The sequence below is a fragment of the Plectropomus leopardus genome, chromosome 22 (genome assembly GCF_008729295.1).
Source record: "Plectropomus leopardus isolate mb chromosome 22, YSFRI_Pleo_2.0, whole genome shotgun sequence".
NCBI lineage: Eukaryota > Metazoa > Chordata > Actinopteri > Perciformes > Serranidae > Plectropomus > Plectropomus leopardus.
Window position 1 is genome coordinate 10,047,362 of NC_056484.1, and position 13,819 is coordinate 10,061,180.

Below are 13,819 nucleotides of genomic sequence, written 5' to 3' on the forward strand. Positions count from 1 at the left end.
TAGGATATACACGTGTGTTTGTCCAAACCACTGAGAGCCCATTTGGCCTCAGGGACTGCTGGCAACAATCGGAGTGTGTTGTTATATTAGTGTGTATGTATACATACAAACAGGAAAATCAGAGCTAAGTGGGAGAAACAACACACCGTACCAACAGCATACACACTTTGCTTGTTTGTGGATTCCCTGCCACATTATGATTTTTCCTTTGTTATTGAAGCAAATGAGGCATCTGTAATCTGCTTTTTTAATTTATGTATTCATTATTTTTTTTGCTGATTCTTCTATTACAAAACTAAGAAAAGGTGAGAAGTAAGATTGTACTGAGTTTGTAAAGAAATAATCTGTGGTAATCGGGAAACTTGCTTCACCATCACAGAGCAGATGACTTAATTTTGGTTTAAATAAACCTGTCTGTGTCTGTGTAAAAGAGTGTGTTACTATGTTAGATTATTTACCTGAGACTTCACTACATGTTTAAATGGAGCGTAGCTGTTACATCATTCTGATGTAGGCGGAAGGTGTTAATGAAATGGTGAAATAGTGTAGACATTGTGTGTGTGTGTGTGTGTGTGTGTGTGTGTATGTGTGTGTGTGTGTGTGTGTGTAGTCAGCAGCTGTTGGAATTTGCTTTTTGAAGATTTTTCATCTGCATGACATGTTGTCATAAAGGCACATGATGCAAGAGATGCTGTCTGGCTCTGACTTGCTATCTCATACTGTGATGGGATTCCAAGGCTGTAGATTATTCTTTGTGTAAGTTTGCATGCATATGTGTGTTTGTGTGCATATTCTCACATGTCACTATGTTTACATGCACAGTATCAAAAACACGGATATTTTCTGCATGTGAACGTAGTCGTGGTTAACCTTAAATCTGCTTGCATGTATAAGAAAGTGTCAATTTTGGGGTTCAGGGTTTGTGTGTGTGTGCACGCGCACCACCCTATCACCATATGCCACTATCAGTGTAGATCTGTGTCTTCAAGATTCAGCTTAAGTCGCCATGTTAGGTCATACTCCAGTGCTCCCCATGCCTTCATTTCCACAAACCAGATCAGATTTATTGTCCCTATTGTTCAAGTGTATTAAGTGGAAGAGATGTGATTAAAAATGGATGGCATCTCTCTTTGCTCTCCCATTCATTTTCATACTCCAAATACGTCCCTCCGTTCTTAGGAAAATGAGATTTAGAAGAGCAAACACACGCACCACCTCTTCCTGCCTCTCCTCCACCGCCGAACTCACTCACTCTGTTTGTCATTTATCTATAATGACTTTGTGAATAGTGTCACAGAGCGTTCCCCCTCTCTCACCACGCAGCCATCCAGTCAGTCACTCAGCCTAACCCAATCAAGTGGCTTTTAATGAACTTCAAACAAGTGTTATCACCCAGTTCAACGTGCGCTATGCTTCACTCCCCCCCAGCTCCATCCATGCGGGGGCTCACCTTATCTGCTCTCCTTCTTTTCACCCTCTTTCCCTCTGCCTCTTTGACATGCTAAAGCTCCTCCTGTCGCATATGCTTAATGGTATTTTTTGCTTCTTTCAGTCACTCTGTTTCTTTTGTTGTTCCTCTCTCTCATTTTGCCTATTTCGCGCTCTCTCTCTCTCTATCCACCGCTTTTCAGCAAAAACATGAAACAGTTTAGGAAAGTGCTGTTCTCTATTTACTATCTTACCTTCCTTTTAGCTCTCTCCTCACCTTTCACTTCTACTTGTCAGTCACTTTCCTATTCTTGCCACTGCTTGTCTTTTTTTCTTTCTTTTTCCCCCTGTCCACCTCGTGTCTGTGCCTCACCTGTCCTCCTCCTCTTTCCATTCCCCTCCTCTTCAACTTTCAGGGAAGTCAGAAGTGCTCTATATTTAGCCTGCTACTCACACCTGAATTGATTGGCTGTTAATTTTAGACCTCCAATTGCTAAGTGACTCATCTCTCTCTCCCCCTCTCTCTCTCTCTCTCTCTCTCGCTCTGTCACTCATTCTTGCTTTAATTGCTGCACAGGCAGAAGTCAGCCTGAGTTTTGATCCATCACTGACATCTTTTCTCCATGAACAACCAAACATACAAAAACAAATAAGAGCTCATCTCGTTTCTGTACAAGCATCTGTTTAAAAAGTATCATTAATGCTCCTGTCATGTGCATAATAACGGTGGAGTACCTGTTGAGTTGGCCCTTCACTCATGCTGAATATGAGCAGGTCCGAGGACTGATCAGCTGATCTCAACCCAACAGGAACCATCACAAATAAAGGCACTAAAACACTTCAGTTGGCACACGCTAAAGTGGCAATTTCATTCAATTTAACTAATGTTGGTGAAGTACTGCTACCTGATGAGACGGGCTGGCTCTGTGAGTTTACTGTACGCTGTATGTCAGTCATGTTGTAGGAATATTCCTGGTGCAGTTGGCAACTATCCTCAGTGTCTCTGAAAGAATTGAAAATGTTGACCCTTTCTTCAGGTAGCAGCGGGTCCTTTCAAAGTCTTAAAATGTCTTTGATAAACATTTACGAATTAAAGGCATTAAAAAGTGTTAAATTGTCTTAAAGTTAGATAGGATGGGTATTAAACATCATTTGTACAGTGAAACTATATCCACTGTAGGTACAAACTTTGACACAACACCTGTACACACACACTGTCCCTGTTTTTGTCCCCTCTGTGTAATAAGATTGCGTAATGAGTCTGCATTTTTATACTAAAGCCTAGTTAGCCAGCCTGCTCATGAGTTTGTGGTTATTGAGCAGTAAGCCACAGAAAATACCATCATTTTACATTACTGTTCATTTTTAACTAACATCAGTGTGTTAATAACTTGGAAATAATATACAGTATTTTCACTTTTGGTGTGTATTTCCATTGCAAGTTTGGTCTTCATTTTAAGTGGTATGAAAAGGTTCTAAAATTGTCTTAAATTGAAATTGTCAGTTTTATTGTACATTGTATTATCAATTGTATTCGATAAGAACATGTTTTTGTAAGTCGTCCAAAATTTCAGCACTCACAGAGGTAATTTTGGATCAGCATTTGACTTACCAGTGATGCCAACATTGATCAGCATGTGCACAGATTTCAAATGATATCATGATGTTTTATGCCATAAGATAACTCTTCTGTCTGGTCCTTTGCTTTTACATTATGGCATACAAAGGGCCAGATTTACATGTGATGAACTCAAATAGTTTGTTGTCTCTTAGATTTATCCTTTCTTACATTCAGATCCATAAAAGAGAGTTGTGTATTTTACTGTGCCTCAGGTGGCAGGCAAACTGCACTTCTAATAAGACTCAGGTGCAAAATGACATTGCAGGATCTCCCTGAGTAACATTAAACTAATTGCAGTCATGTATTAAAACTGATTAGTAAGAGGCGATCCTTTCTTGTCTTTTTCTCTTTCTCCAGGGGTGTCCCCAGTTGCTGCCAACAGACAGGATCCTGGTGCCGGTGAACGTGGTGAAGCCCATCAGCCTACGGGCAAAGAACCTCCCCCAGCCGCAGTCTGGACAGAGGGGCTACGAGTGTCTGCTGACCATCCAGGGAAACGAGCACAGAGTTCCTGCCCTACGCTTCAACAGCTCCTCAGTGCAGTGTCAAAATACATCGGTGAGCATGAGTGTGTGCGTGTGTGTGTGTTTTACTTGCCAAGGATATCATCATTGACCACTACCCTTCCACACACACAGCAACACAGTCTCTATAAAACCCCCCATTTCTATAAAGTTTTCCTGTAAAAATGACCATAATATTCTTTCATACTCTCATAAAACACACACACACTGATTCCAGCTGACTCTGCTTGCTAGACAGTGGGTTGATGAGACAAGGGCCTGACTTTGTCTCTCCTACACAGCCATCTCAGCGATCATGCTCCATTCACTGTCTGAATAACACATTGACAGCAATGAGAGACTAGCATGAAAAAGGCTTTATGCTGGTCTTGATGCTAATCGTCTGTTGATACAATAACATCTCATCTTCCTGTCTATCTTCATCATGCTGTGTGTGTGTGTGTGTGTGTGTGTGTGTGTGTGTGTAGATATGTCTGCAGGATTTGTGTGTTTAATCACAGTACAATCCAAATATTGTACTTTGATTGAACAGTGAAGGAGGGGGACTGTAATTTAGTGGAAAATTATGATTCTAGTACCAACCCATCCATGCTGCTAGTGTTACAGAAACAAATGAAAAATAATCTTTGAAAGCTCTCTGGTGTGTAGAGCATGTGTGTGTTGTGTATGTGTGTGAGTTCATGAGTGTATTCACAGTGGCTGAAGCCACCTGTTGGTGTTGCATTTTGCATTCAAAGGAGTATTCTTATACCAGAGGCTTTTGGACTTGGAGATAATAGACAGTTTAAAGTAGCTCAACAGCTTCTCTCTCTCATACTCTCCTCGCCGGTCTCTCCCTCTTCCCCTCTCCGGTTGCCATGGTGATAGTATTTCTATGATGGGATGGAGATGAGCAGTCTTCCCGTGGAGCTGACCGTCATCTGGAACGGAGATTTCAGCATTGACAACCCCGCCCACAACAAAGGTGAGCATGCATGGAGGCAAGAGCACTCGCACTCTCTCTCTCTCTCTCACACACACACACGCACGCACGCACGCACACACACACACGCGCGCGCGCGCCCACATAAATTCATTTTAGCTCTTACCATAATTCTCGCTATATCATAAGAAACCAAACACACACACACACATAGTCGACATATTCTCTCATAAACTCTCACTTAAACACACACACATATAGACACAATCACACAGTAAAGCGGCTGCTTCCACATTGTTGCCCTTGGAGCCGGTCTCCATGGCAACAGGCGGGCGGTGTGCTGAGGTGCAGCATCCATCCCCTGATGTTGCCGTGTAGAGTGGTTAACTTTAACACATCCTCTCTTACGCTTTTCCTTCTGTAGGTCTCTTTTTTCCCCCTCGCGTCCCTCCATTTGTCCATCTGTCTCTCCTGCACCCCACCGTCATCCCTCTGTCTCTCTCTGACTCTCTAAATTCCATTTTCTTGCCTCCTTGCAAACATTATTTCTATTCAGCTGTTTCTCTTATTTGCTCTGTCAACACCTCTCTGGGAGTTTGGCAATCTATCCATCTCTGTCGCCGGCGCCGCTCTCCTTCCTTCATTTCATTTTTCTCATCTCGGCAATTCAATGAAGCTTTACTGGCACCCATTTCAGAAGAGCAGTAATGGAAAAACATGCAGATACAGCTGAACATATTGCTAATAAATAAAAATAATAACAAAAAATAATGAATCTATGTAATAGGGCTTAATGTACTTTTCCTACATAATGATATAATTAATGGCCGGTAAATCCTCCATATAATTAAACCATCCATATACCAGTAGAGGGGGTGTTAATGCACCTTAAATGGAAGTTTCCACGTGCCTAAACCAAGAGAAGGAGAGTTAATAGTAGTAGTAGAAGAAGGTGTGACCGGCACAGAAAGTAATGACCACAATTGTGATTTTTGTTTTGTTTATTTACTCAGTTTCCACTGTCACTTAAACACTCAAAATTTTTTAAACCAACTGTACAGAGTTTGACATGCTGCAGAACCAAATTAAGATTTCTTTGTCTATTTATTGTTAGATTTGTTGAAATTATTTTGATTTTACTTGTTTTGAATCTACCTCAGAATTGTGAAATGTTCAGCTGTTTGGCAAATGTTAGTTGGCAACTAACAGTTTCAACCATAATTAACCCTTTGATCTCTTCAACTTTCCCTCAGAAGCAAAAATCAGCCTGTCAACTCAAAAGAAATAAAGATTGGATTTTTTGTGATAATTATCTGTCGAACAATATGAAGTTTTTTAGCACGTGAACATCTTTAGCTTTATCGCCCAGTCCTAGCTGAAATTATGAATCTTATGTAACCAAAGCAAACTTATTATTCCAGGCCAAATTTAAAGAATGCTGATATGAAGTATATCATATGATATTTATTGCTGCCTCTAAATTTAATTTTTGTCCAGCTATCCATCTACTCACAGTATATATAGAATGACAGCTCAGTGTTGAATTTTTAAGCTGTCAGGATTCAGCTGCTGAGCTTAATTCAGTTTGGCCACTGGCTATCCACCACTGCGAGTGATCCATACTGGGGCAGGAAAACAGCGGCATGCTGGGGGTTGTAGTTCTCTGACAGGAAAACAACTCATTTTGACCCAAGGCAGCAGAGTCAGGCATAAGAAACATTGTTGTTAAAATATGGATGATATGCCAACATGACACAGTGCTGAAAGGCAAAGTTTATACAGTATTTGTGTGTTTTGTTTTGTGGTTGTGTGCATGTGTGTCTGAGTCAAATAACAAAACATATCCTTGAGCGTAAGTGTAGAATCAAAGAAGCAACAAAAGTTCGGGAAAGAGTGGGAGATGCTTGAACTGGAGAGTCCTGCTCTGCCATCCTCCTACCTTTGTTTGCCTTTGGAAGAAGCAGCTCCCAGGGCATCATTTGATGGACAGATCACACATGCATCTAATGGCAATTAAAAAGAAAATGGCTGGCCTGTTGCCATGGAGATGATATGTTAAATGTGTGGTGAATAAGCAGAGGCGAGGCAGCAGTGTAGGAAACTCAAAGGGGGGGGGGGGTATATAGAGATGATGATAGATGAAGAAATAATGAGACAGAGATATCAACGAATGTCGCTCTAAAAATGCTCAGTTTGTTGTTCGCAAATTCAAACAGCAGCTGACAGACATTGAAAGATTTGGGTAAACAACCCGAATGTTAGTTTGTTGTGTGTTTTGAAGTGTTTGTCCGACATTTTAGAGGCTTTTGCACAAAATAAATTTGCATGCATTTACTGTTCTGTAATCATTTGTACAAAGGTTGCTTACCACTTTTTCTCCCTCTGTCGTTACCTTCCCTTCCCCCTTGTTTTCTCTCACTCCTTCTCTCTGTCTCTTTCCTCCCTCCTGCACAGTCCATCTGTACAAGTGCGACGCCCAGCGTGGAAGCTGCGGTTTGTGTCTGAAAGCAGACCCGCTGTTCGGATGTGTCTGGTGTAAAGGAGACAACCGGTGCACCCTCAAACAGCACTGCCCCCACCCTGAGAACCAGTGGCTGGAGCACAACGGCATCAACAGCAAGTGCACCCACCCACGTATCACACAGGTGCGACAAACACACGGATGCATCTCTGCACATTCAATGCATACTTTAAACATCATTCAAGCAATGCCAACATTAATGGCTTTTAACTCAAAAGGCCATACATGCACACACACAAATAATTGCAGTGCACTGAGGGGAACACACTTATAGTCATCACCTCAGAGACAGTGTGGCAGCTGATCATTTCAACATAATGGCAGAAGCTGTGAGTCACCACAAGCTATTCAGTCTGACAGCATTTGCAAGGAAAGATCTGTTTTACCGTGCACTTACACATCTCTCTTAGAAGTTGATGTGGAAAATCTACTCTTGTCACTCTTCATATTGCTAAATAATATAATAAAGTCGATGAGTGTTTTTTAATTAAATATACAGTATATAACACAAGTCTGATATTAGAGAAGTCTTTAGCACAACACATGTGCTTGGACGGACATATCAAGACGGACATACTAGAAGCTTAAAATTGGGCGATTGTGTGTGAGCTGGTGAGGTGTGTGCTTTTGTATCTTCAGGGCTTCAGACTCTGCTATGTAGTCGCTTTTTTGCAACCATTTAGCACCAGTGACACATGCAAATATTATTCCTATATGAACTGGAGAGCTGTTATTTTATTTCTCGCACACAGTGAGTAAATACTCAAGTTTAATGGCACTGCTGCAGCAGTTTAACTTCTGCTAAAAACTGTTGACAGGAAGCTCAAGTTCACAGCAAAAACATCAACACTTCCAGCCAGAGATGAGCCAGGTGGTTTCGATTGGATTTGTTTCATTGTAAAAATACTTTAGGTAACTTTATCACAAGGATACTTAAATTGAACTGTATTATAACAGTAGTTGATTAAACTTCATTATTACACCACTTCATTTTACTCAATTATGAAAATACTTTATTTTAATTTATTATATAGTGCTTTATTTATCTTCATTGTAACAGTACTTTATGTAGGTTTATTGAAACAGTAGTTTATTTAGTAGTTAAGTACTTATTTATGAAAGAAAAATAAAGTTTATTTATTTATCTATAAAGTTTCTTTGATAGGGACAATGTGAATAAACATAGTACAACTTCCGCCTGCTAGCTGTAGTAACTGAAATATATATATTGATACAGGCAAAGTGTGTGTTACTTGTAAGCAACAACAAGGTCGATGTCGTATCATCCAGACATGCAGGAGCCTCTCAACACAAAGTGCAAAGAGAACTGATGCCTCTCGCGTCAGTGCACAAATTAAATATTCTCATTAGACACGGAATCAAACATTTCTTTTTCATCAAGGAGTCCTTCACAAGAGTCACAATTACAGCAATCATTTGAACAGGCCTTTTTCATTTCTTCAGATTTTAAATTGGACTGCTTGTTTTTCACAGAATTGACTTACGCTGTGATTTCAGCGTGAACATACCTATGTAACATCTAGAAAAAGACAAATCCTCCTCATTCCTGCTAGTTATCAATCAACTCTGCACAGATGGTCGCGCAAACCCCACTTAACCCAGCGTGCTCCTGCAAAGCGCAGACACCATGTGAGGCAAATGGACTTGACCTGCGCAAGACATATAAAAGGGTCTATAGCAGAAGGGATAAGGGTCAGCGAGATGAAGGATAAGAGGATGCAAAGGAAAGATGGATGGAAAGATGCCCAGATGACGGGAGAGGAGGATTGATTGGGCTTAAGTGAAAGAGAGGTGGTGATGGATGGATCCTCTGAGCCAGAATAGAGTCATGTGAGGCTGAAGGGGAGGAAGAAGACCCCTGCACCCTCCCCATATCCCCATGATGGATTTAAGGTCCTCTCTGCATCTTTTTCCTGAGGACGAGAGTCAGGAGCAGATGGCGACTGACTAGAGATGAAGGGATGAAGCAAAGCGTGGATAAAAAAAGACAGGAAAGGGAATCCCTTCTGGCGTCCGGAGGAGTGATGGGTTTGGACGGAGAGAGGGTAGAGGGATGCAGGAATGGAAGGATAATCCCTTCTCCGCTGTCCGCTCACCACATCATTCTACACTGACCGGCATACAGATAAGTGGCCGACCTTGGTGGAGATTCACTGACAGCAGCACCGTAATATCTCATTGTTTCTTGTAATCTTGAATGCACCGCGCATCTGATCCCTTCAGATCATGTTCATCTGATGCACTGCAGCAGAATTTTTCATTAGATCCTGGAATTTTTAAAATACAGGGGGAATATTCAGTAGAACTGGATATTAGTACTCAATACGTTTAAGGTGTCAACCAGTATAACCCATTGCCAAGTAATATTGAAACATCTCTAGTGAAATGATACCTGCATTCTTTTTTTGTGCCAGCGTTTCTGATCCTGGATTGTTTCTTCTCACCGCTTGATCAACATAATGTGCAGCCATCTCCAGAGCAAGTCTCATTAGCCAGGCTTTCCCACCAATTCATCTATTTATGGCAGACCACCACAAATAGATTTTAGGAGCTGGACTGTTAATTAGGAGCTCTATTTGAATACATATACTTTTTTGTTTATTTATGGTGCACCTGGGGCAAAGACACTAAAAGTGTAACTTAACCGTTAACTCTGCTGGATCTAAAACATACAAACGTTGGCAAACAATGATTTAAAACATGAATGACAGAGTTGACAGTTCAGCATCCTGAGATGCTACCACAAATGTTCGCCACCCTAATCACATTATAGGTATCAAATTTAATACTCTGTTGGTATCACTCTTATTTTAAGAGTGCTGGTATTGGTATTGTAATTTTTTTTAATTTATACCCAGCCCTTATAGACAGAAGACAGACACAGCAGAGAAAAGTCTGGAATCTTTGGACATTGAGGACATAGACGTCTTCAAAATCGGGGACTTAATTGCCTCTTGTCTACTCATTAATAGCCCAAACCACTCTGATTATTTTTATCAAGGCGAAATCAAATCAACTCTTGAGGACGGCGATGAGAAGATGGTGACATTTTGTCCCTCGTTGCGCTTATTAAAGAGTCTGGATCAGTGAGGCGCAATCCATCATTCCTCCACTCCACTGTTTGTCTTCACCCCATGCGGTGGATTTATTCCCGGAGATGGTCCCTGTATTTCTCCTTACATCCCCGAGGCTGCAGCAGGGACATATTGCAGCCTTCTCACGTCCCCCATAAAAACTGTCAGTGGGTGAGGAGTGAGGACTTTTCAAGACGACCAGGGCTCTAATGCATTCTAATACGCTTCATTATAATGACATCTCCCATCAACAATATGAGAGAAAGAGACTCGCAGAGAAAGATGGAAAGAGAAAGGGAGAGAGAGAGAGAGAAGTGATTAAGTGTTTGCCTCTACCCAACCGTCAATTATCTTGTCAAAGTCACAAATCTAATCAACGCCTCATTGCGTCTCACCCCCTCTCTCTTTCATTCTTTGCTTCTTCCCTCTCCTTCACCATTTCTCTTTAATTCTTTGTCCCTCTTCATCTTCCAGATTTGCTAATAAATGGGAGAGCCACGACGCATTGTGTGCAATCTTTTTAATTGCATGTATTGTAGCTCCGTTTCCCAGAAGGCTGTTTTTTTTCATTAAGATATCAGCAGGGAGCCTTATTAATCAGAGACATTGAACCATACTATAACGATATCTCCCACATGGCAGCCACAGGACTTCTGTTGTGCATGACCTGGCTCGAGCTCGCCTACTTCCTCTCAAGCCCAGCTAGTTCAATTTGTTTTAGTTCACTTCTTTGAAAAATAACCAAATTAAAAATGTCTGGTGATAATGTGGTAGTGACATAAGGATTATCACACGACAACAAGCAAGACTTTCAAGCCTAAAGATAAAGCCACAAACACACACACTCACACTCAGCACTCTACCTGAACACCGCAGGGGGTCACACTGCCAACTGTAAACAGCAGAGAAACAATCAGAGCCTCAGCTTCAGTGAAAATCCTCTGGATCACTATTTTTCAGCAGAATGGTGACACAGCACCATTAAAGCCCCTTTCTGCAGCATGGAGGACTTCTGCTTGACAGAGACAGATAGAAAGAGAATATTCTGTGTCTGTCTCTAACATCCATCCATCTGGGCTGCCCTGATGATGTGTACACACACACACACACACACACACACACACACACACACACACACACACACACACACACACACACTCTCACTGGCCAAAAAGTAATTGTGTGAGTAAAGTGTTGATGGATGCTGGAACCGCCTCATCAACAATGAGAGATGTTGCTGATAAATCAAAGGACACTGTGATTACTGCAAAGATGTCATCCAATGCCAAGTTTTTAGTTCATCTTATGTAATATATGGATGTCGTTCTCAGTGAATACAGGATTGAGAAATGACAATCCCTTGACCCTGAGTCTTGACCTCTGAGCTGTCACTGAGGCTGTTATTATTTCATTTATTGTCTCTTTTCCGCAGATGTCTCTCCTGTCCCCATCGCCCTCTAGCAAATCATTTTTTTCAGAGAGTTACATAATGTGTGAACAGAACACACCAAGGACTTATCCCCAAAGAACATGAAAATGTGAAGTATCAATGTAAAGCTTTTACTCTTCACAGGGGATCCAGTTTATGTTTAGAAATTAAATTAGCTTTTTGTTATGTGGCAAAGAAATTTGAATTTGAGGAAGTATAAGACACAACACAGTCTCGATGTCATTTGCCTTGTTAAAAGGCCTTTTTTTTTTCAAAATATTCTGCTACATTAAATACATTTTTTTGTGTGTAGAAAAAACACTAGACATATTTTACAAATTTAACATGTAGACAAAAGACTTAAAGAGAGGAAAATGAATAAAGTGGTGTCATTTATACCTTACCTTTACTTTTCTTACAATTGCTTATCTACAATTTTCACATCTAAACCTTTCCTTATTTGAGTTTTAAATTAAAAGTAAACTATGCAGGATTGTTATTTAAAAAAAAAAAAGTATTCTCATGCAAAATTAGAAAGATCGGAGACCCTGACCTCTGCTGGTTTTTTTCTGCGCAAATGAGGTTGGAAGTGGTAGCAAGCATAATGAGGCAAAACGCCAAGCAGACAAAGATGGGGTTGGCCTTCCCTTTCACTTTTGCTGGTGATAACATTAGCCAACAATTCCTGCAAAGTATACGTTTGAACTTCCTCTCATCGTCTTCTGCCAAGTGGTACTTTACTGTGTGTAATCAGCAAAATGTCCGGTCCACTAAACTAGGTCTTGTTTAGGAAAACAAAGAAAATGACATCTTCAAAATCATCATTCTAGATTTGAATCTCTTACAGATTACACCTCTCCGGGGTCCCAGGGAGGGCGGCACGCTCGTGACTATTCATGGCGAGAATCTGGGACTAGAGTTCAGAGAGATTCAGGATAATGTGAAGGTGGCAGAAGTGGATTGCACCCCCATACGCGAGGGCTACATCCCTGCTGAACAGTAAGTCCCATTTTACTTTGATGACAATATGCACATGGTTCCCACAGTTGTGGGAAACCTGGAAAAGTCATGGAATATCACAATCACATTTTCCAGACATGGAAAAGTCATGGAATTAGTAAAAGTTGTTTTGGAAAAGGCTTGGAATTTTGTTGATCATATTGAGATAGTTCCAGCTATCTAATGTGGATATTCCACATAATGAAACATGTTATTTTCTGTAGCTGTTAATGTAACGTAGCTCTAATATGTGTCAATGTTTTAACCTTTTTTTTTTTACTATCGGAGACTTTTTTGTCTTCCTGTATGTATGGTAGCTTACTGTTATTATGTTAAAATAGACTTTGAATCTGATATGTTGAAAAAGCACTGGACAAGTGGGTCAAGAAGTAGAAATATCATGGGTCCTTGAATGGTCATGGAAAAGTTTTGAAATTTTGTACATGAATATGTATGGAAACCCTGAATAGAGAACATTAGCAGCACTATGTAATAAATAGCACATCTTCACCTTGTCTCAATTTACATTCCTTCAGAGCACTACGTCCCATTTGAGGCAGCAGCTTTCAAAGCACCTATTAATATCACATATACTCATAATTACTGCTTGTAATGAGCTTTGGTGTGCAGTAATTCGCCATTTTGTCGACCAAAATGTACATAATATCTATGAATATAGTCTTTTTCCAGCTGCACTGAAACCAGAGGGAGAAGATATTGCGGAAGAGCAGTAAAGCTAAAACCTGAATTCAGCAAAGTGTTTCTGCTCTTCCTTCACTTTCCATAATCCCACTGAAAACACTTTGACCACAGCTGAACACTTCATGCCCTACAGGGAACAAGGCACTTGAGTCACAGATACAACACTATGTTACCTGTGTTACTCGCACGACGGAGCCGTAACAAGTCAGCCTGACCAACTGATAATGAGTCAGAGTACTCACCTCAGGGTGTTTGTGTGCAAGTGTGTCTGTGTGTGAGGCAGCGTGAAAGAGGGCGAGTGAGTAACAGAGAGAGAAAGAGAGAGAGACTATGACATGACTGGTAAACTAATGCTAAATTAGCCTAATCCCTAGACCAGAAGAAATTGAGGTTTGATTTAACTTCAAGCCATGTGTACTGCTGTGGGCAATAGAGGAAAAACTCAGGTCTCTGTATTTTGGTAGCACGCGCACACACACACACACACACACTCCCGTAATCATTTTTAAAGTTCGGGAGGTTACATTTAGTTGACATTTAAGTTTAATCCAGTGCTTTGGTACCTTACAGGTGCCGTC

The 13,819-nt window shown here is 40.8% G+C and overlaps 1 protein-coding gene across 1 annotated transcript in view; it reads left to right on the top strand.

Moving 5' to 3' along the window:
- Positions 1-13,819, top strand: part of plxna4 (plexin A4) — a 304,616-nt gene that overhangs the window by 231,107 nt on the left and 59,690 nt on the right. The window contains exons 10-13 of the mRNA XM_042511045.1: positions 3,407-3,607; positions 4,441-4,537; positions 6,950-7,140; positions 12,388-12,539. Of these exons, the coding sequence (XP_042366979.1) occupies positions 3,407-3,607; positions 4,441-4,537; positions 6,950-7,140; positions 12,388-12,539 (641 nt within the window). The remainder of the gene's footprint in view (positions 1-3,406; positions 3,608-4,440; positions 4,538-6,949; positions 7,141-12,387; positions 12,540-13,819) is intronic.